Below are 24,153 nucleotides of genomic sequence, written 5' to 3'. Positions count from 1 at the left end.
TGCATAAAACGAGCAAAAAATCTACCAATAGGGTAAGCAAATTTATGTTGAATTTTTCTTGAATTTAGTGTTTAAGAAAAATTTTCACGATTTTTTCCCTTACCCCATTGGCAGATTTGTTTTGTTCGTTTATTGCACAAAATCACTTAATTTCTTCGGTCGTTTTGCTCATCAAGAAAAAGCATCTTAATTTAAGAATTTTCTGATATTTTTACTGAAAACTAGACAAAAATACTAAGAATTCTTTGACTTCTTTTTTGAGGGCACATGATGCGAAGCTCGTGAAAACATGTATTTAACTCGTCATGTGTGTGGCTTGTCAAAATAAGTGTCTGCTGCAGACCCTTCGAAGGGGTTTATGATAAAAGAGATCCTCAAGTTTGCCAGATACTCGCTTAATCTCATGTGTAATCAAGAGTTTAGTATTAAGTTAGTGTCTTGCAATTATTTTGTAAAACGTGAGAGTTTCTTTTATCATAAACCCCTTCGAAGCACGATGATGCACCGAACACATATTTTGACATGACGAGCAACACACGAGACCCCAAACACATATTTTGAATTTGCGCCTGTCGGAAGAGAAGTTACTGCAGCCACTGCCGAAAGCAGAACCGTTAAGGTTCAGTTTTCTATGATTTTTCATAATTTTGCACCAGGGCCGTTTAATACCATTCAAATGTTGTTGGAGGCAGAAATGTCTGTGCACCCCTAATTTATGCCTTTGTGGTGGTCAAAATGTTAAATTTTTGTGTAATTGCCAAAATATCTTATACAGGACAGGTGACCTTAGTGTTTCTGTGACCTGCATTATGAAAAATGCTGAAAATTTTATATACCACCTTGGGTGTGCATTATTATTTAATAATTCAATGACCTGTTATTATTTACATATACACTTACCTAAAGGATTATTAGGAACACCTGTTCAAATTAATGCAATTATCAACCAATCACATGGTAGTTGCTTCAATGCATTTAGGGGTGTGGTCCTGGTCAAGACAATCTCCTGAACTCCAAACTGAATGTCAGAATGGGAAAGAAAGGTGAATTAAGCAATTTTAGCGTGGCATGGTTGTTGGTGCCAGACGGGCCGGTCTGAGTATTTCACAAACTGCTCAGTTACTGGGATTTTCACACACAACCATTTCTAGGGTTTACAAAGAATGGTGTGAAAAGGGAAAAACATCCAGTATGTGGCAGTCCTGTGGACGAAAATGCCCTTTTGATGCTAGAGGTCATGAGAATGGGCCGACTGATTTAAGCTGATAGAAGAGCAACTTTGATTGAAATAACCACTCGTTACAACCGAGGTATGCAGCAAAGCATTTGTGAAGCCACAACACGCCCAACCTTGAGGCAGATGGGCTACAACATCAGAAGACCCCACCGGGTACCACCCATCTCCACTACAAATAGGAAAAAGAGGCTACAATTCGCATGAGCTCACCAAAATTGGACGGTTAAAGACTGGAAAAATCTTGCCTGTCTCGATTTCTGTTGAGACATTCAGATGGTAGAGTCAGAATTTGGCGTATAAACAGAATGAGAACATGGATCCATCATGCCTTGTTACCACTGTGCAGGCTGCTGGTGGTGGTGTAATGGTGTGGGGGATGTTTTCTTGGCACACTTTAGGCCCCTTAGTGTCAATTGGGCATCATTTAAATGCCACGGCCTACTTGAGCATTGTTTCTGACCATGTCCATCCCTTTATGACCACCATGTACACATCCTCTGATGACTACTTCCAGCAGGATAATGTACCATGTCACAAAGCTCGAATCATTTCAAATTGGTTTCTTGAACATGACAATGAGTTCACTGTACTAAAATGGCCCCCACAGTCACCAGATCTCAACCCAATAGAGCATCTTTGGGATGTGGTGGAATGGGAGCTTCGTGCCCTGGATGTGCATCCCACAAATCTCCATCATTTGCAAGATGCTATCCTATCAATATGGGCCAATAGTTATAAAGAATGCTCTCAGCACCTTGTTGAATCAATGCCATGTAGAATTACGGCAGTTCTGAAGGCGAAAGGGGGTCAAACACAGTATTAGTGTGGTGTTCCTAATAATCCTTTAGGTGAGTGTATATTTCTAAATTAATTTATGTTACTGATATGTTCTGCTGGAGATCAGTAAATATCTCCTGAGATTCAGCATTCATGGAGAAACTTAAGGTGGAAAGTTTGAAGGCGACAGAGAAAATCCTCCAGATCATCTGATGACATCATCACACAGATCCTGTAACACACAATGGCAGGATTCAGACTGTGTTCGCACGCCTGTGTGCGTGTGTGCGTGTGTGTGTGTGTGTGTGTGTGTGTGTGTGTGTGTGTGTGTGTGTGTGTGTGTGTGTGTGTGTGTGTGTGTGTGTCTTTACCTGAGGTAACAGCAGGACTGTTGTTTGTTTGTGTGATTTTTATTCCAGCATTCACTGAACCCAACACACACACACTGATCCTCCAGCAGTCTCCTGCAGTAACACAACCCAGCCTTGGCTTTTACTGTAGCTTGCTGTAAGAAATACATCACAATACATGAGTCCTCACTTCATGACAACAATACTGTTTCTTTATAACACAATGGTATCATTATTCACACAATCCCACACACATTTTGTTATTTCGGTATACCGTGATATAATGATTGTGTGTGTACCTGTGAGTGTGCGTCTGTTATGTGAGATAGACTCAGGTGAGGATATATGAAGATGCCACTGTGAACTGATGGGCAGGTGAATCCTGGTAAATCATTAATGAACTTCACAGCTCTTGACATGTTTAACTTCAGTGTGTTCAGCCTGGACGACACCTCCTGAACAAACCCACATTATAATTAAAACAACATATTGTACCAACTTGCTGGTTTAAAATTCAATGCATGTGGAGCCACGGGTGTTTGAATATCAGATCTTTCACAACAAAGTTGTGGTTCATGCAATCATTTACCTTTCAGAGATCTGTTTAATATGTTTTACCTGTCTGTATAAATCATAGGAGGGCTCTCCAGGACAGGGTGGATCAAGCATTACATCAAGAGCGATTTGACCAGTAACAGGGGTGTTAATATCCCCCGTCAGAAGAACTTCAGTGTATGACAGTAACACTTGATCAACATTGATCAACTCCATGTAACCTGCCCTTAAACCACACCTGAATCACAAACAAACATATACATTAACCTTGCATTATAATTTCCTCTTCAATAACTCATTTACTGTATTATTTTAAATTAAGATTAATGGTGTTTGATAAGAAAATCCTCATTATATTTTAGCATTTTTGGTCCGTCTCTCGAAACCACATCATAGCAGTTAACTCTTTCCCCGCCATGACGAGTTATCTCGTAAATTAAGCGAAAACATTTGCATAAAAAAAACAAGTTCCTGATGAGGTTTTATGTTAATCTGTAATACAGCGATTGACCCAATTTATAAAAAAACTGAAGCAAAAAATTATTTACAAATTTTAAACTTTTTTTTTGATAATCGTTCTGAATCTCTAACAAAATTCCTTCACAAAAAGGCAATTTTTTTTAGCTTTTTGCTTAATTTTTTTTTTTTTAAGAAAAATATCCATATTTAAGAGTATATAAGAGAAAAAATATAGATAGAACGAAAAGTTTTTTTTCCCCCCGTTTTGTTTATTGTTAGTTTGAGAGCAGAGGGTCTGTTGTTTGATTTGATATATTTGTATGTTTATATATTTTTAGAAGAAAATTGTCCTGGAAGGCATTTTGTGAAACTTTTGTGAAAATCACAAAAAAATTATGGCGGGCAACTTTTCTAAAAAAAATTGCTGGCGGGGAATAAGGTAAGATTTTATTATAAAACATAATTCGGTAACACAATAAAATGTATCATAACAAACATAATTGTGTTTTCCACATTTACATATATAATTTCCTACTTCATTAATGTCTTATTATGTATAATTTATATACATAATAAAACTTGCATGTGTAATGTTGCATGTTGCACTTTATTTTAGCAAAACAATTTTAAAATAGTTATGGTAATGAGATTTTTTTTAAGGGTGCAGTGTGTACATCTTGAGGATCTCTTGACAGAAATGTATATAATTATATTATCAGTGGTCGTGTATAAAGACCTTACATAATAAACTGTTATGTTTTTATTACGTTAGAAAGAGGCGTATTTATTTATCTACATACACTGTGGTCCCACTAAGATGAAAGTTGCCATTTTGCGCTGCCATGTTTCTACAGTATCCTTAAACGGACAAACTGCTCTACAAAGCGCGTTTCGCCACTAAATTTTGTCAGTCAATGACATGTTTGCCCTGTAGCGGCTACTGTAGCTTCTCTATGTGCTTGGAAAGGGAGGGTAAATGGTTGCAATTCACAATCTCATCACTAAAATTATTAAATTGTCAGTAAAAGGTTTTACATGAATGCCTTTAAACATATTAGAACTTAATTTAATGAATAATAAGGAAATTTGTTGATGCATTTAAAAAAAAAACATCACGTTTGCATCTTAAAACCAAGAATTTGTGAGAATCACCCTTTTATTGTAAGAGCTTTTTTTTAGGTCTGTTATCATGAAAGACTGAAATGAAATCTTACTCTGCTATGATGCCATTGGACAGTGAATGAAAGGAAGCCAGTTGTATGTGGTCAGAATAAGGGTCACCCATCTCCGCAAGAACCCTTTTATATGACACAAACTCTTTACCATCTGCAAAAACTGTGTTCTGATAAACCTGCAATACATTAAGATACAAAGAGATAAACGTATACTGTAAACAATGAGATGTAATTATGCAGATGGGTGCCAGTAACTTACTGTAGAAGATAAAGACTGAAAACGTTTCATGTTAATTTAACTTTAAACAAACTGTTACCAGAAAATAACGTAAATGTAAAAACTACAGTAAGTTACTGGCAACCAGCTGCCAGTAATACTGTAATTTATTCTACAGATTATTTTTACAGTGTAGCATTATAAAGACGTTTACAAAGCTATCCAATAGTAGCCAGCAAAATTATTCAAGAATAAAATACTTCCCTCTTCTACCAACAAAAACAGATTTTCTTCAGCAGCGAATCGGATGACGTCCTGGATAGATTCTCTGCTCTGAATGTGGCCTGTTAGTTAAGCACAAACATTATATCTTATTATAAAACATGTGCAAATGATTACAAATCTACAAAGGTTTTTACTTTTAATATTCAACCCACCAATTATACAAATGCATGCAATACAAAACTTTAAGCTTATTTTTACTAGAAACATGTCAATAATTCATTTAGAGATAATTGAGTAACTGCACAAAAGCTGAACACAAAAACTTTAATGTCCTTGTACTGAAGTGTAATTAATGGCCCTATTAAAATAATATTACAGCATAATATTAATGAATATATTATGAATATCTGATCTGTACCTGTAGGGTTTTCGGGATTACTTATATAAATTGCTCGTGGACAGCAGTGCTTTCTGCAGGTCTGGATGACTTGTTTTAGCTCCGCCCTCTCCAGGCTCCACCCACTCTGTTCTTGTAGTCTATAGGGCACCGGAACCACGCCCACCCTCTCAAGGATGCGAGTCAGGGTGTGAGGGGCGGGGTCTGGGATCAGAACCGCTGTCAAACCCTCTGACTGACAGAGTAATCTCATCATGACCTGAGGACCAATAGCATGTTTGTGATACAGTTTGAATAAAAAGCATAAATCAATTATTCTGGATCGTACCATTAATCCTCTCTGGGATCCACAGGTGATGAAGATGTTTTCTGGACTGGACGGGATGCCGCCATCTCGGAGAGAAATGGACTTTGCCACAGTGCTTCTCAGATACGTCAGTCCACATGAAGCTGTGTATGAACCTGACCAAACAAGTGAAAAGTTAGCCAATAATCAATTATACTTGAAGAAATATGTATTATTTTAAGAATAGTTTCCCAGCAAAATTAAAAAAGATGTCAAATTAAATGGATCAAATAATGATATAATAATGATATAAATATTTAGTTAAAATAAATTATTTTATTATAATAATAAGATTAATTTTTTTCATATAAGAATAAGCTATGTGCTCAAAGAGCACCTATTTTATTGTTAAAAACAATGTTATTTTGTGTATTTGGTATAATACAATGTGTTTGCGTGGTTTATTCACATTATTTCCACATTTTTGTAGCTCCAGATATCCCTGTCTTCCTGAAACGCACGGATTTTGTACAAAACTCATCGATCTGAAAAGCTCTGTGTCCTCATTGGCCAGCTAATCTGTACGTTGTGATTGGCCTGAATACCTCTGACGTCCATGCATTGACCGTGTTTGAAAGATTCGCCCACAATGCAATGCTAACAGGAGTTAACTTACAGGCTGTGAGCCTAAAGAGGGAGGAATTATGATAATGTCGGCCTTCTCTACATTACCAATAACAGGAGGTAAACTGTTGCCTACAATCCGTGTGTTTGTTGTGGTCCAAGAAAAGAGAATTACGTTGGAGATGATAACTGGTGTCATCATTTACTTTGGAGTTTGTAACATTGATACACACTTACATACCAAAGGAAAGGTAAAAACGTGAATCAGATCATAGGTGCTCTTTAATTAACATCGATTCTCAATTGACTATTTGAAAATAATGTCACAATTCAAAATAAAAGCATCATGGTCTAGAAAATAAATCTTTAGTATTAAAATCCTTTGAAATATGACAAAGATGTGTTTTTGTGGTTCTGGTTTCACACAAAAACACATTGAATCTCACCAACACTGCCTCCATCACACTGATCCAGCAGCGTTTGTGCTCTCATTCGAACATCAGGTGGAAAATCATCACCATGAAGAAGATTGGGATACAAACATCCAGCGATGACCTGACAAAAATAAACACACAAACCCCTGAACATCCACCAGCATTCACTTCTGAGGAGGCTGAAGGTCAGAACATCATCATGGATTTCCTATTATGATCACAATGCATTACTGACAACAGAAGAAAAAAACTTTGACTAAATAATGCAATGTTTCAGGCTTTTGGTTAACATTAATGACCATGACAAGCAGCCAGCATGGCCTGGATAAAACAAAGAAAGTTGTTGTTGAGTAAATTATTACATAAGATTGCAATATTGTTAAAGTACAATTTTAAGGAAGTAATCACTGACTTGTCTGACAAAGGTTATGGGCTTCAATCCAGCATTGTGAATATCACCAGAACTCACATCCAGAACTTTGTTAAAGGATCTGCTCACAGTCAGACCCTGAGAATAAAGATGTAAAATTCACTGAGACCTACATGATGCAAATCAGTTTTGAACATTGCACAGCATATGATATTTTTGTCTTGTGTTGTGGTTTTCCTTTTCCTCAAATGAAACAATCTTCAGTCTTAGGTTTTGATTTCAAGGATGGATTTTATTGTTTGCGAAATAAAGCCGTGAGGAGATCTTGCAAGATCCACTAAAATTTTACTGTACCACCAGTGGTATATATACCCACCCCCATAAATGTGAACTCCATACATTGGTCTAATATTCAGAAACATATGGTTTGTATCATATAGAAAACATATGGCATCACTTTGTCAAGATTACAGTACGTCCTTTGTCTAGGCCTTCAGCATGTAGATTCTCACCAACAAACTGCAATGCATGCTGGTAAATTTCTTACACACAAACACTGGTAAACTTAGTGATACATATAACTGGTTATATTCATATAGAAAACATAATGGTAAAGTAAGATTATACTTAATTCCTTTATATTCGGATTAAAACAAACTTCATCACTTGTCACACAATACATATTATGTCATCTGCTTTTAGAAAGAAAATCACTCTATAATATCTTTCATACAGCAATGAGACTAAATGAAGACACCATGACTGAAAGAAAGACAACAAAGTCTTAGAAAGATAGAGCGTCAGGTGTTTTAGTTCATGCTTATAGATTGATTAAATAATAGAAAGTTAATGTATAATCAAGTCAATATATAAAGAGTTTGGTTTCAAAATAAGATATTTTGTTTTTTGATTGTGCATTTCAATAAATATCAATGAAACTGCAGTTGGTTTGATTTGATTTAAGCCTTCATAACAATAAACAGCTTAGTAGCACAATAAAAACATGATAACAGAATAATGACAAACATTTAGGCCTATCTCGTTTTGGAACCAAACTCTTCTGAAAATATACCATCAAGTTAATATACCATCTTACTAGAACCACACACTGTGCTTTGTACTTTATACTTTGCTGTTAAAGCAAAATTAAAAATCTCTGAGCAGAATCAAACCGAGAGGAAAATGATGAAACAAACACCTTGCACACGAGTGTAACTTTATACACTCTTGTACTTTTACAATTCTGCAAGACATCTATAAAGTGTTGAACATTATTTTAAATGTCATGCATGCATGTATACTTTTGCTTTTACAACAAATTAACAATAATTTCATGTAAATGTGCATGCTTTCTATTGTGAGAAAAATCATACAGTAAGTAATTGGATGTATTTGTAGAAATATCAGCACTGAATTCTCTTTCTAAGAAGTATTGTAGTTTTCTGACCTAAAACTGTCAACCCTGTCATCTTTTTGAAGTCAAATCTTAGTGTATAACAGTAGTGAATGTTTTCATATAACCTTATTATAACAATATTTGTTAAAGAGATTGTTTAAAATATAAATTATTCATTAAATTACATCTGTATGATCAATCATCACACTGGAAAGAGTTCAGTTTAATAGAATAACGTCTGACATTGTCTGTAAAACAAAGGCTTATACATCTCTAAATCAAATTCTGAGATTTGGAGCATCAAAGTTTGATTTTAAGGAATAACTCTACTTTCCTAAAAAACATTCTGAAAAGTTTTGAGGAGAACATTTCACGATTTTTCTTCATATAGTGGACCTCAACAGTTTACAGTTTCAATACAGCTTCAAAGGGATCTAAACGATCACAACCAAAGGGTCTTATCTAGCCAGAGGTTAAAAGCACTTTTAAGTCGTATTATTTTACTTGATTACTGTACTGAAGTATTATTTTTGTGGATTTTTACTTTACTTGAGTACAATTAAAAATCAATACTTTTACTTTTACTTAATTACATTTTTTAAAGAAAAAAAGTACTTTTTAATCTTTAAGTACTTTCGGATTTGGACTGACAGTGTGAACAAGCATCGGCTGCTGTGAGAGGCTTGATACTCACAATTTTGAGGTTTTACAACTTTGAGTAGCATGTTGCATACTGAAATTATAGTTTGATAATTAAATACAAACAGTTGTAAAGCAGGATAAAACCTTGTATGTTGTTAGAGATTAAAAGCTTAAACAAGAATCTCAATTTTTTTTATTCTTCCAGCTAATTTTACTTTATAAATACTCAAGTACAACTGTAATGTGGTACTTTTTTTACTTTTACTCAAGTATGATTCTGGCCAGATACTTTTACTTTTATTTGAGTAAAATTAACACTCAGTACTTGATTTTTCACTTGAGTAACATTTTTGAGTACTTTTTAAACCTCTGTATCTAGCCAAATCATCGGTATTTTCACCCAAAAAAGATCTACTTTTCAAAGTACGTTTTATTTTTCTTGCCAAAAATTAAGATTTTTTCGGCTAGGTAAGACCCTTATGTCTGGGTTGGGATATTTTAGAGCTCTTTGAAGCTGCATTGAAACTGTTGAGGTCCACTAAAGTTCACCATATGGAGAAAAATCCTGAAATGTTTTCTTCAAAAAACTCAATTTCTTCTCGACTGAACAAAGAAAGACATAAACATCTTGGATGACATGGGGGGTGAGTAAATTACAAGAATTTTTAATGAAAGTGGAATATTCCTTTAAAAATTATTTTCACACTGATTTCAATCTTCCTAAGTCAATATTCAAGATATGAAGATTATATTTTTACAGGATATCTTAACATCATGTAGTATGATTTAATGTAGAAAACAGTAAATCACAAAATACTTTAGCTGTGTTTGAAACTGATCATTAAACTGTTATGTATGTTATTCACCTCTTTAAGCTGATGTGTAATGATTTCAGCCTGCTCATGAAGTTCTTCATCAGGTGTCAGGTCTCTGGTTGTCTTCCTCACAGCAGACATGTCTTTCATACTGATTGTCTAAGTTCTGTTTGCAGAATATCACACACACACACACACACACACGCGCGCGCGCGCGCACACACACGCGCGCGCACACACGCACACTACCTGCTCATTGAATACATCACTGCTTTAACTTAGTCACTGTGGACTCTGGTCGGTCAAAGAGTTTAATCATAAAATTAATCATAGAAATAAAGCTGAAGACATATGCATCATATCAATAATGTATTTTGGTTTTTGCCCCAAGAACTTTTTTTAACACTTAAAAATGTTTCTGTTTTAAATAAATCATTATTTTTGTTATACCGAATTTATTTCCGTGTTTTAGTGACACACAATGTTTTAATGTATAACTCCATGCCCATGAGACATTTCTTTATTTGTTTGGCATAGAAAATGTGCAAAAACAACTATATACAATTATGTAATGTGCACAGATATTGAACACACTTATTATAAACATAAACACACACACACACACACATTTTCAAGGTCCCTCTTAAAATCAGGCATCAATTTTGCATGTTTATCAATCTGTGATTATAGCATAATATGCAGATACAGTGTTTAACTGTGTTTAGTGTTGTGTCCAGTGGTTCATCTTCCTGTGTTGTCTGCACACTGGATCTTATAACCCACCCTGTACGCCTGTACGTACACACGCGCCTGGTTTATCCTACAAAGACAGAAGAGTTTAACTATTGTGAGAATGTATATAAGTGAGAATATGTCTGATCTGTTACCTGTATTTAGTGCAGAGTTGGACACCCAGAGGTCCGCAGCGGTCCACATAACTTTCTCTGAATCCTTTACGTACTGCACGAGCCATACTGACGACCGTAGTCACCACAGGACACGTGCTACAGTAAACAGGTGAATGTCACAGCACAATCTTTAGTGCATGAGGATCACAGGTGACTGTGAGGTGTGTAGATGTGCATGTGTGTGCTTGTTTGTGTTTTCTTACAGTTTCTCACAACGTATGCCACTGGTTCCCTTCGAGCACACACATGTGTTAAGCGGGCCACAGGTCGCCCCGTTTTGGCAGGGTGGGACACATGGTGTAGTGACACCTATAAACATAAACACACATTTTTAATAATACTACCCTGATTTTTACTGATAAAAACATTACTGGATGAATGAAAGACCACAGCACTAAACTAAACAAACACACAAGATAATAATGATATGATGTCAATGGATAAATTAATAAATTATGTCATGTAATGGATAAATAATGCAATAATGGATGAATTATGTCATCATGGATGGATAAATTATGTCATAACAGATGAATGATGTCATTATGGACGAACTGTGCAATAATGGATGAGCAATGTCATAATGGATGAGTGATGTCATAATGGATGAGCGATGTCATAATGGATGAATGATCTCATAATGGATGAATGATCTCATAACGGATGAATGATATCATAACGGATGAATGATGTCATAACGGATGAATGATGTCATAATGTATGAGCAATGTCATAATAGATGAATGATATCACAACGGACGAATGATGTCATAACGGATGAATGATGTCATAATGGACAAACTGTGCAATAATGGATGAGCGATGTCATAATGGATGAGCGATGTCATAATGGATGAATGATGTCATAATGGATGAATGATATCATAACGGATGAATGATGTCATAACGGATGAATGATGTCATAATGGACGAGAGATGTCACAGTGGATAAGTGATGTCATAATCGACGAATGGCGTCATAATGGACTAATTTTGTCATAACAGAGGAATGATGTCATTATGGACAAACTGTGCAATAATGGTTGAATGATGTCATAAGGGACGAGCGATGTCATAATGGACAAGTGACGTCACAATGGAAAAGTGATGTCATAATAGACAAATTATGTCATAATGGATGAAAGATGCTAAGATGGATGAACTGAATGAATTAATAAATGAATGAACGGATAAATAAAGTCACAACAAATAAATGATGTCAGTGGATGATTGAATAAATGATGTCATAATGGATTAATGATGTCACACATGCCTGTCTCACAAAGGTTTCCTGTGAATCCATCCATACACTGACATTTGTTCAGCCCAACACACACCCCACCATTCCTACATGATGGCACACATTTGATAGGTTCTGTCGAAGAAAACACACACACACACACACACACACACACACACATGTACACCTGTGTCTGTGATCTGAAGGAGCATTATCTGTAAATACAAAATCTCGTTTGTTTAAATGACAAACTACTTAAGAAACATATTCAAATCAAAAATCAGTTCAAAGATTGAATTATATCTGTACTTACTTCTTAAAGTGCCAAAACTTTGTATTGTTCTGCTCAAAACTCAGGTTGTCTCTAGTAATTCTACCCATATTACCTCAACGTTAAGTCAGATGAATGTGTTTGTGTGCTCACCTATCTGACAACGAGCTCCTTTCCAACCATCCAAACAACTGCAGGTGTTGATGTCCACACATCTGCCACCATTAACACACGGGGGAGAGCAGAGAGCTACACACAGACACACACACACACTCAAATCAGAAACACATTCACAGAAGTAATGTTTAGGATGACACACACATACTCACGAATCAGACACTGAGGTCCAGTGTAGTCTGAAGGACACTGACAGGTGTTTGGAGCGACACATCGTCCACCATTAGCACACGGAAGCTCACAAACAGCTGAGACAAACACATATTTTATCAACACAAAGTCACGCCATGTGTGTGTACATTTCTGTCCGGTCAGTTGTTACCTGTGTGACATCCATCACTAGTCCAGCCTGGAGGACACAAGCAGATGTTCCACCTCATACACAAACCACCATGAGCACAGGGTGGAGAACACATTGCTGGATAACATAAACAGGGCAACAATCAATTCAAAATCATTTCACTATCAAATCTGATGTACATGCCAGAAAAATCCATTTAAAACAAACACACAACACTATACCTGAGCATCCTGGCCCAGGGTAACCAGGCGGACAGTCACATGTGTTCGGTGCAACACAAACTCCATTATTCTGACAGGCAGGCTCACATACAGCTAGAAACAATATGGAGAAAGTGTGTATGAATCAGTGTAAATATGAATCTGTGTGTGCATTTTTATGTATGAATCTAGGTGTGTATATATAAATCTGTATGCGAGTAGAAACCTGAATCTGTGTATGAATCAATCTGTGTTTGACTTTATATTTGCATATGAATCTGTTTGAAACACTGTGTATATTAATCAGTTTTAGTGTATGAATCTGTGTATAAATAAGTGTTTGTATGAATCGCTTTTGTTTATGAACCTGTGTGCTTATGAATCTGTATCTGTGCTGGAATCTTAGTGTATGAATTAGTTTGTGTGTATGAATCAGTATATAATTCTGTATTTGCATTTGAATCAGTGTGTATTAATCAGTCTGTGCATGATTCTGTATTTGCGTATGAATCTGTGTATGAATCCGTCTGTATAGTATTTGAATCAGTGTGTATGAATCAGTCTGTGTATGATTTTGTATTTGCATATGAATCTGTCTGTATAGTATATGAATCAATGTGTATGAATCAGTCTGTGCATCATTCTACATTTGCATATGAATCAGTGTGTATGAATCAGTCTGTGTATGATTCCGTATTTGCATATGAATCAGTCTGTGTATGATTCTACATTTGCATATGAATCAGTGTGTATGAATCAGTCTGTGTATGATTCTGTATTTGCATATTAATCTGTGTAAGAATCTGTCTGTATATTATATGAATCAGTGTGTATGAATCAGTCTGTGTATGATTCTACATTTGCATATGAATCAGTGTGTATGAATCAGTCTGTGTATGATTCTGTATTTGCATATGAATCAGTGTGTATGAATCAGTCTGTGTATGATTCTGTATTTGCATATGAATCTGTGTATGAATCAGTCTGTGTATGATTCTGTTTTTACATATGAATCTGTGTATTAATCTGTCTGTATAGTACTGTATATGAATCAGTGTGTATGAATCAGTCTGTGTATGATTCTGTTTTTGTATATGAATCTGTGTATGAATCTGTCTGTATAGTATATGAATCAGGGTGTATGAATCAGTCTGTGTATGATTCTAAATTTGCATATGAATGTGTGTATGAATCCGTCTGTATAGTATATGAATCAGTGTGTACGAATCAGTCTGTGTATGATTCTGTTTTTGCATATGAATCTGTGTATGAATCTGTCTGTATAGTATATGAATAAGTGTGTATGAATCAGTCTGTGCATGATTCTGTTTTTGCATATGAATCTGTGTATGAATCTGTCTGTATAGAATATGAATAAGTGTGTATGAATCAGTCTGTGTATGATTCTGTATTTGCATATGAATCTGTGTATGAATCTGTCTGTATAGTATATGAATCAGTGTGTATGAATCAGTCTGTGTATGATTTTGTATTTGCATATGAATCAGTGTGTATGAATCAGTCTGTGTATGAATCCGTCTGTATAGTATATGAATCAGTGTGTATGAATCAGTCTGTGTATGAATCCGTCTGCATAGTATATGAATCAGTGTGTATGAATCAGTCTGTGTATGATTCTGTTTTTGCATATGAATCTGTGAATGAATCTGTCTGTATAGTATATGAATAAGTGTGTATGAATCAGTCTGTGTATGATTCTGTATTTGCATATGAATCTGTGTATGAATCTGTTTGTATAGTATATGAATCAGTGTGTATGAACCAGTCTGTGTATGATTCTACATTTGCATATGAATCAGTGTGTATGAATCAGTCTGTGTATGATTATATATTTGCATATGAATCTATGTTTGAATCAGTGTCTATATGAATCAGTTTTAGTGTATGAATCTGTGTATAAATAAGTGTTTGTATGAATCGCTTTTGTGTATGAATCTGTGTGCTTATGAATCTGTATCTGTGCTGGAATCTGCGTATGTGTATGAATTAGCTTGTGTTTACGAATCAGTTTGTGTGTGATTATGTATTTGTTTATGAATCTGTGCATGAATCTGTGTATGAATCAGTCTGTGTATTATTTTATATTAGCATATGAATCTATGTTTAAATCAGTGTGTAAATGTGTCAGTTTTGGTGTATGAATCTGTGTTTGAATCAGTGTGTATGAATCACTTTTGTGTATGAATCTGTGTGTGTATGATTATGTATTTGTGCTTGAATCTTTGTATGGTAATCAGTTTGTGTTTATGTGCATTAGTGTGTGTATGAATTTGTGTGTGTGTGTGTGTGTTTCTCTGTATGCACATGTAAATCAGTGTGTATATGAATCTGTGTGCAAACACATCAGTGTGTGTACAGAGGCGGCCTTAGCTATGTTTCAACCGTTTCAATTGAAACGGGCCCCGCCCTAAAGGAGGGCCCCAGCCCGGCGCAAGAATGTTTGAACGTGGGGCTATGATTCCTGCACGAGGGAGCTCACATTGTCAGTGCCTGTGGATGTTAAGCAATCACATATCTTTCATTTTAAATCAATTAATTTCTGCTCTTTATTTTCTCTCGGACGTTCATACGCGCTTTAGCCTGTAGAAATCGGATTATTAATATGAAATGAATGTATTTTATAAAAAAAATATAGAACTGCATTAATATTTATTATATGTCATTTAAATTATTTTTAAAAGTAATTTCTTTCATTTTTATAAATCAATGTAGAATCGTTTACAGCAGCATCACAGTGCTTCATAAAAACTCTAAGAAAACGTGCACATGTGGATAATTCTAGAGGTTTAATTATTCTTTAGCATCGGGATCACTAGACGAGAGCTTAATAGCCTTATTTTTGTGAAAACCGACATTTCTTAAATGTGTTACCTGTCGTAGTTAGCCCGTGCGCATTCATTCCGACAAATTTTCCGTCACAAATGGAGAGAATATCAATTTGAAGTACTCATCGCTATATGCCCTATTTATTCCCTTCAAATATCAGAGCTGTGCAGAGAGTTGCGCAATTGTGTCTCATTGCGTGACTGTGACCGCTAAAATACACTTAGAGAATAGAGCAATGAAAGCAACGTCATTTTCATTTTATCTGGAGTGAAAGTTTAAGCGGCTCCCTTCCCGAAGTGCCCTTCAAGGGCGCAAAAACGCAGTTTTGAATTCGACCATGCTCTCTCTCATCAGGCTTGTCTGTGCAAGTGCGATTCCAGGTTTTTAATAATACATTATTTTAGGGACTGATTTCAATGGGGTTTTTTTTAAATAATATTATTGGATTTTATACTAACCTTAATGCAGTATTTAATTGTATTTAAAATATGTGTATAACATCTGTGTGCATTTACTGACTGCCTTTAATATATTTTGTGCATGACGGCATTTTCCTCTAACGCAACATCCACACAATGTTCCATTAAATGAACATAATGACCAAGAACTTTAGATAAATGAGGGGTGATTTTTTTTTACAGTGGCTTGGAAATCGTCTATTTTTGTTTTGCTCCCGCATAACAATGTAAACTGTTTTTATAATAGCCTATTGAACATAGATGCCGTCAGCTCTCGTTCAGATTTTTATTGAGCACGAGGTGACAAAATCGCTGGACAAAGATAAACTTATCAGGGAATTCTCAGCACCCAAACACAGAAAGGTGGATTTCTAATAAGGTTTAGGTGAAATCTACGCTCGCCGCCAGGTGAGCTGTCTACGGTGCTGAAAAAACGCGGAGCCCATCCTTATTTATAAGTTCGGTTCAGTGTCAGTCAGACACTTGTCTTGTTTGCTTTTGTTAAATAATTCAAGTTGAGGGGATGTTTGAGATGTTTTTTTTTAAAGTCAGCCCAGACAGCTGAAAATATACTGCGCAAATCAATTAAGCAGAGAATTTAGCGTCCATGAAAGGGCGAGGCAACTATAATTGTATAGTTGTAATTAAATAAGGTTGGATCATTTCATTTGAGCTGCCTGTTCGTGAAGCTAAAAGTGCACGTAATAAAATAATATACCATTGATGCAAACCAACAGGAATCCTTGCTTTTTGCTCTATTATGCTTATGTTTTATGTGGGTAGGGCCTCCTATTAGTTATTGAAACGGGCCACCAGATGCTTAAGGCCGGCTCTGTGTGTGTATGTAATGATGACTGCAACTCACGTTGGCATTTCGTGGGCTCGTCTTTACGTGACTCAAAACCTGAGCGACAGCTGCAGGTAAAAGACCCGGCGTCATTCACACAAACCTGCTCACATCCACCATTAAAACTCACACACTCATCTACATCTGACGCAAAGAGAAAGAAGACACTTACTAACATTTTACATGTATAAAATCAAGTTATCACCAGTGTTGCATTCGTAATCTTGCGTGAAGTGTTTCAGGTCAATGTTTCTGTGTTTTACCGACGCAGGTTCTTTGGTCCGAGCTCAACTCCCATCCTGCTTTACAGCTGCAGTGAATGCGACCCTCTGATCCCAGTGAGCAAATATGATCACATCCTCCATTCCTCAAAACACATGAGCTCACATCTGCCATCAGCAAAACAAACATATGACTGTAATAAATACAGTATGGTTTATGTGTACTATAAACTTAACAAATTCAAAAATGCCTCCTTTAGGTCCTCAAACATCACAATCATGAATTTATTAACACACAATCAGCCATTTTTAGACATTGCATACAAATACATGAATGTAAAAATCATGATTAGATCACTGATATAAAATACATTACAGTACGTACTGACACAGGTGGTGTTGCGATGGTCCAGAAGCAGGGGTAAAGGGCAGTGACACAGATGCCCTCCCAGAGTATTTGTGCACTCGTGAGAACAGCCACCATTTTGTAATTTACACTCGTCTATGTCTAACACACACAAACACACACACACACACAATAGTGAATACCCTCTGAATGTTTACCTATAATGTATAGCACACATACACACACACACACACTGACCCACACAGCTGTGTCCATCTATGTGCAGCTGGTATCCATGGCGACAGGAGCACAGGTATGATCCATGAATGTTCGTACAGATCTGTTCGCATGTATCATTACTGCGCACACACTCATCGACATCTGCGGTCACAAGAAACTTTATTTACTTAAACGAACACCGATAGTTTTATGTATAGTTCAGTAATCTGCTGTACTGCTAGCGATTGAGGTTTGTCTGCATGACATACTGCTTGTAAAGAGAGTAAAGATCTTTGCACACTGAAGTTTAAAATTTTCCTATGCGTTCGTATTCATCATCCTTAAAATTCGTCAGAAATCTGTGCAAGAGTCTGATATGTATTCATTGATCCATTGCAATAAAATTCGCAAAACAATACAAAATGGAGTCTTCATGAAGTTAGCACTATTCACTACGAATAAATGAATGACATTAGCAACAAGCTATTGTTGGCTAACTTGAGCACAATACTGTATAATCTTTCATACCCCGTTTTGTTCTGGTCGATTTTTTTCGTGTCCGCAGGCTCAGTGTACGTACATTGTACGTGTAGGTCGCGCATGCGCGTTAGGGATGGGACGATTACCGGTTTCACGATAAACCACGATAAAATGTCCTGACGGTTAGTATTATCGTTTAAAATTTAATTATCATTACAACCGTGTTTGATTACCGTGATTTTGAAAACTTGCGGTAAATCCTGTCCAGCCAGAATTAGTTTGACGCAGGCACGCACATGCGACATAGTTTTTTGCACAAGACGGCATTTAAGGGATAATGTATTGTATTCATTCATGGTAAACTTATTAGACAGATTTATTTATTTTTTTTACCACAAAAATAATTTCAGGGACATAAAATATTAAACTGTGATTTTCAATGCGTCAAAAAGCTTCGGATGCGAAAAACACATAAAATTGAACCCAATCCAAATTTTTTATGATGGACAAACTTTTCGGAGGCAGTGTGTACACGTGATTGACCCAACGTGAGTATTTATTTTTTAACCTGCGAAAAATTTTTGTACGAGTATTATGGACTCAGTGTGAAAACTCCATAAGAAAGATAAAGAGAGAAAAGGAGAGAGAGAAGGCAGTAATGTAATTGACGTGTACCTGTACAGTTGTGTAGGTCGTGTGTAAGTGTGAATCCAGTACTACATTTACAGCTGTATGTTCCCAGCTGATTTGTGCAGTTATGTTGACAAAGTCCATTATCCTGAGCACACTCGTCTACATCTGAACATAAAACAAACACACGAGTCACATCATTACAGCATTAAACATTACTGAGATTCTGTTTTCCAGAAGTCTTACAGACTGACCGTAGCAGGCGTATCCATCTCCGCTGTATCCCTGATGACACTGACAGAAATATGAACCAATGATATTCCCACAGCGAGCGTTGATATCACAGCCATGATCGCCAGACAAACACTCATTTATGTCTATACACAAACAAGGGCAAATAATCACACTTAAATGAAGGTAAATTAAATTGAAATTAATCAAACCACACTGAACCCTGTAAATTCCGGTACACCACTGTACTGTGGTATAGTACCTGTATCATGACTGTACACACACAGGTGTTTATGTGCCTCACCTGAGCAGTGGGTGCCGTTTCCACGGTAACCTCGCTGACAGACACACCTGTAACTGCCCAACGTGTTCTCACATTCCCCTCGACCGACGCAAGCGTTCTGCTCCTCTATGCACTCATCAACATCTGTGAAACACCAAACAAAGTAACCAGCACTGGACAAACGGACTTTTTATAAAAACAAGTCACTCCAGTAAAATGCAGTGATGATTGGGTCATTTTAAATTACACACCAGGCAGAGTAAGCACTGTTTAAAGATTAATCGCGATTAATCGCATACAAAATAAAAGTTTGTGTTTGCATAAATAAATGTTTCTTAAATACATACATGCATGTGTGTGTATTTATATATACAAAATAATTACACACAGTGCACCAACAAATATTCTGCAAAAACTTTTATTTTGTATGCGATTAATCACGATTAATCTTTTGACAGCCCTACTATAATGTTAATACGAGACAGAAATAAGCTGCAAATACAATGTCAAATGTAAAGTGTCAAACAAACAGAGCAGCTCTAGAGATGAAAGCAGCTACCTGCACAAACTACAACACCTGCACACAGACCACCTGACAGAAAAAGAGAGATAGAGAAAGAGAGAGATAGAGACAATGTGGACAGAATGAAGCAGCAGTAAGTCAGCAGCCAAAGCACTCAACATTGTAGTTAGCAAAGCAACGATGAGAGATTTTAGGGTTAGATTTTAGTGCCATTGTTGGGTTGAGGGCTACAAATCCATCTGTTATTTTTCTTTAGTGCAAGGTTATGATAGGTTAAAATAAACACAGGAAAATTTCTTTACTCAGCAAAATCAGCGTGTTTGCAAATGTATATAAACACAGAACATACAACCGAATCCATAATGTGATGCATTTTTGTCTAAATGTATTCATTTATTTGAAACTATACATAAATTGCTATACATACAGACACGTTTTGAAAATATATCATCTGTAGCTGGGTTTTCATCACCCTGATTTTGTGCGCATAAGGGGCGGTTCACATATCGTGTCTTTTGTGCCCTCAAGTTCTATATTTCAAATGTAGGCGTGCGGTATACGCGCACATAACGGAAGCGACGAGGTCGCGACGCGCTCGTTTTTTTCCAGACACGTCCGCACCGAGATAAAAACATTTCACATTTTCAGAATACTGCAAGCGCACCGCAGATCATGTGACAAGAAACAACCAACGGTCGCGGTTTCTGCGCGGTTTATTTGCAAAATGTGAACCGCCCCTTATGAAGTATCGCATAAGAAACGAGTGATGGAAATGCAGAATGTCAAATAAAATCCCTAAATTCGCTTTAAGATGTCAAATAATCTGCACTAAATGGTTTACCTAAACTAAGTTACTGGGTTGATCTTTTTCACATTTTCTAGGTTAAAAGGAGCACTGGGGACCCATTTATAGCACATAAAAATGAAAAAAGTCAAATTTTCATGGTATGTCCCCTTTAACTTGATTTATGCGAAAAAGAGTAAATGCAAATAATGGGAGATGGAAACACATTTGCCGAAAAAATTCTGACGTAGCAAACATTAAACCCACGTAACTGATGGAACAACTTGATGGAAATGTGCCTAATTTGCATTTCTTTGTTTTTCTTTTTTTGCAAATTTTTTACATAATCGCTTTACGAAACCCAGCTTGTAATGAAAATTTTCAGCTTCTGAATTAAAGGCACAATATGTAATATGTAATGTTATTTTGCCTGTAGAGGTCACTAAACAACAACAATCGCCTCAGCTTAATAATGCTGTTAAAGAGCGTTAAATGATGGGACTTATAGTTTTCACATTCAATGTCCATAGGAATCAATGTGCCAGGACTCAAAAATCATGTTCATGGATGACGTCATTAAAAATAAAGTTTTAAACCATTACATTATAATGTAAGCACACATTTTTATTTTCATTGTAAACTACTTTTTTTTTTACTTTTTTTCAAACCAACACGAATATGGCGATTACATGCGTTAATCATGGCGTGTAAATTAAGACTTGTAACAGACAAAGAGAGACAGACTTATACCTGCACAGGTGGCGTCTACTTCTCTGAAACCGTGTTGACATGCACACCTGTATGATCCTTCTGTATTTACACAAATGTTTCCGAGTTCCCGGCGACATCTCTCTTCAAAATTACACTCGTCGATATCTATCGAGGCAAACGAGAACGTTTTAACATCGACTTTATATTAACACGGCAATTAAACCCAATAACAGCAAACAGACCGACGCAGTTGTGCCCATCCAGCGCCAGCACGTATCCGACCGGACATGAACAGATGAAAGATCCACGTGTGTTTGTGCACTCGGCTCGGTTTCCACACGCACGGAGTCCAGTCACTGCAGCTAACGCACACTCATCTATGTCTACACAAAGACACACAAATGCAATGTTAAAGTGCACAGATTTGTGCTGGATGTAAATATGTTGAACACATCTGCAGACCTTGACAACCGTCTGGACCCATCAGGTAACCACGCAGACAACTGCACAGGTAAGATCCAGGTGTGTTTGTGCAGTTGGCACCTGAACCACAAGGCTCACCCTGCTGACATTCATCTATATCTAAAAAAGAAAATTATGATTTTCTGAGATTGTTGTGTACTTTAAATTTAAAAGTTTGAGTTTTCCAGCCAAGTGTTTATGATGTACCTTTACATTCATTCATCTCAATCTGACTGTAGCCTGCAGCACACGAACAATTCCTACCATCCATTTGAACCTGGTTTCCATGGCAACCAGCAGCCAATCCTGTGACAGGATGAAAGATTGATGGGGTTTAAGACGAGAAAGATATGGATATATAACATCGTGTATTATTGTGTATGTGTGCGACCTGGTGATGGAGACTCCTGTGACGTCTGACTGAAGTTGCTGATGGTGATTTCATTCTTCACACAAACACAAACATGAGACACTTCACACATTCATGGATGAAAGACGTCTTTCTGTTTCAATCCTGAGTATATTTTATTCATTCAGAAGTGAAACCTCCTCACCTGATCCATGATGTTTTGTGTGTCTGCATGTTTCAGAGCTTCATTTTGTTCTGTGATGAGAGTTTCAGTCGCAAACAGCACAACAAACACCGACAGAGACCATATGACTGACATACTACACATACAACATAACATATATTCATTTAACATATATAAACATTTACATGTGTCTAGAATACAGCGATTCAGTGTTATAGATGTGACATTTTGCACTTAACTATTGAAATAATGTTTTTAAAGCATTTTTAGTTAAGTAAGTGCCAATTTTTGAATTGTCAAGCCCATAACGAAGAAATATCACATACATAACACTGGGTCTCATTCACTAAGCATGCCCACACACAAATTTGCTCGTAAAATGTGCGTACAGACGTTTTAACTAACAAATCATGATTCAACAAAAACTTTCATACTAAAATTTATTTTAAATGTATGCAAAAAGTAAGAACAACTTAGACAACACATATGCAATAATCATGAACAAGGAAAAAATATATAAAATATATAACACAGATATATATTACAGGGTTCGTTTTCCCTGTTTATGATTATTGCGTCTACGTTGTTCTTGCACACATTTAGAGGAAATTTTAGTATAAAAATTTTTGTTGATTCATGATTTGTTAGTTAAAACGTCTGAACTCATATTTCATGAACAAATACGTGCGTATGCATGCTAAGTGAATGAGACCCACTGTTTCTTGCTCAGAAATGCGCATACAAAACTTAAAATGAATAAATATTAAATGTTCTTTGAAGAGCCATTACTTTTCCATTTGTTGGGTATTATTGCTTCTGGTTTGTGCGTTTTAATTCACAAAATTTCTACAAAGTATGTTGTCTCCCAAAAACTTGTGTCCTTTTCTTGTCACATCCATAACGCATGCGTTTCCCTCATCTAAAATAGAAAACATAGACTGATATTTGTATATGTCTTCACGGTAATGTATTGGTAATAAATGCATTCTCTGATCAATTATATTACAAGTTTTGACTGCAAATGTCACAACCATAATGCTGGAATTGCTCATGTTTTATGGATGTCACCCAAAAATGAGACGCTTTTAGGAGACAACATACTTTGTAGGATTTCTGTGAATAAAAATGGCCAAACCAGAAGCAATAATACCCAACAAATGGAGAACGTATGGCTCTTAAAAAACAAATAATATTTAATATATTTTCATTTTCCTGTGCAATGTTATGGATGTGACAATTCTGAACACTGCACTTACCTAACTATGAAAAATAATTTATAAAAATAATAGAGAGCTCGCACTGGTATTTAAGCCACCAGATATTAACATCTGAGATATCAGTATGGTTTAAAAATTTGGTTAAAGTTCATTTTCATGGTAAAATTGACACTTGCATGAAATTGCTCACATCCAGGTCACATCATATCATATCATGTTTTTAGCTATGGAAGAGTTATTACATATTTTAGAGTTATTACATTGACAGCCAACAATATGCATACAAAGCTGTACTAATATGGGTT

General features: G+C 36.1%; 2 protein-coding genes across 3 annotated transcripts; both read right to left on the bottom strand.

Annotated features, from left to right (window-relative positions):
* Nucleotides 1–1,348: 1,348 nt before the first annotated feature.
* On the bottom strand, nt 1,349–10,109 carry gptl (glutamic--pyruvic transaminase-like). Its single transcript, XM_065255797.1, has 11 exons — nt 10,011–10,109; nt 7,149–7,244; nt 6,749–6,857; nt 5,721–5,854; nt 5,414–5,651; nt 5,037–5,114; nt 4,593–4,731; nt 2,983–3,157; nt 2,664–2,819; nt 2,386–2,519; nt 1,349–2,246 (listed from the first exon to the last, which is right to left on the bottom strand). Exons 1-11 carry the CDS (start codon nt 10,107–10,109, stop codon nt 2,159–2,161), a joined length of 1,446 nt encoding a protein of 481 aa, XP_065111869.1. The 3' UTR covers nt 1,349–2,158.
* Nucleotides 10,110–10,228: 119 nt separating this feature from the next.
* LOC135738430 (uncharacterized) lies at nt 10,229–22,989 on the bottom strand. 2 transcript variants are annotated; one of them, XM_065256473.1, is made up of 22 exons: nt 22,653–22,989; nt 22,490–22,544; nt 22,306–22,404; nt 22,099–22,218; nt 21,879–22,019; nt 21,676–21,801; nt 20,178–20,210; nt 19,640–19,762; nt 19,359–19,481; nt 19,150–19,272; nt 18,034–18,156; nt 17,815–17,937; nt 17,472–17,597; nt 17,227–17,352; nt 13,078–13,170; nt 12,878–12,973; nt 12,708–12,803; nt 12,532–12,627; nt 12,141–12,242; nt 11,071–11,176; nt 10,847–10,963; nt 10,229–10,779 (listed from the first exon to the last, which is right to left on the bottom strand). In XM_065256473.1, the coding sequence occupies exons 1-22, from the start codon at nt 22,800–22,802 to the stop codon at nt 10,701–10,703; spliced, it is 2,376 nt and encodes a 791-aa protein (XP_065112545.1). In that variant the 5' UTR covers nt 22,803–22,989; the 3' UTR covers nt 10,229–10,700. The 2 variants fall into 2 exon arrangements, with proteins under 2 accessions (XP_065112545.1, XP_065112546.1); XM_065256474.1 differs by lacking the exon at nt 20,178–20,210.
* Nucleotides 22,990–24,153: the final 1,164 nt, after the last annotated feature.

Source organism: Paramisgurnus dabryanus, chromosome 12 (assembly GCF_030506205.2).
Source record: "Paramisgurnus dabryanus chromosome 12, PD_genome_1.1, whole genome shotgun sequence".
NCBI lineage: Eukaryota > Metazoa > Chordata > Actinopteri > Cypriniformes > Cobitidae > Paramisgurnus > Paramisgurnus dabryanus.
This window is presented reverse-complemented; position numbering and strand designations above follow the sequence as displayed.

Coding starts and splice junctions, on each gene's coding strand:
- gptl (XM_065255797.1), bottom strand. CDS start 10,109: ATGAAAGACATGTCTGCTGTGAGGAAGACAACCAGAGACCTGACACCT. Junction 4,732..5,036: donor TCTGTTTTTGTTGGTAGAAG/AGGGAAGTATTT, acceptor TTAATGTATTGC/AGGTTTATCAGAACACAGTT. Junction 2,520..2,663: donor TAACAGACGCACACTCACAG/GTACACACACAA, acceptor TATTTCTTACAG/CAAGCTACAGTAAAAGCCAA.
- LOC135738430 (XM_065256473.1), bottom strand. CDS start 22,802: ATGTTAAATGAATATATGTTATGTTGTATGTGTAGTATGTCAGTCATA. Junction 22,219..22,305: donor TGAGATGAATGAATGTAAAG/GTACATCATAAA, acceptor TTTCTTTTTTAG/ATATAGATGAATGTCAGCAG. Junction 17,353..17,471: donor GGACCAAAGAACCTGCGTCG/GTAAAACACAGA, acceptor TCTTTGCGTCAG/ATGTAGATGAGTGTGTGAGT.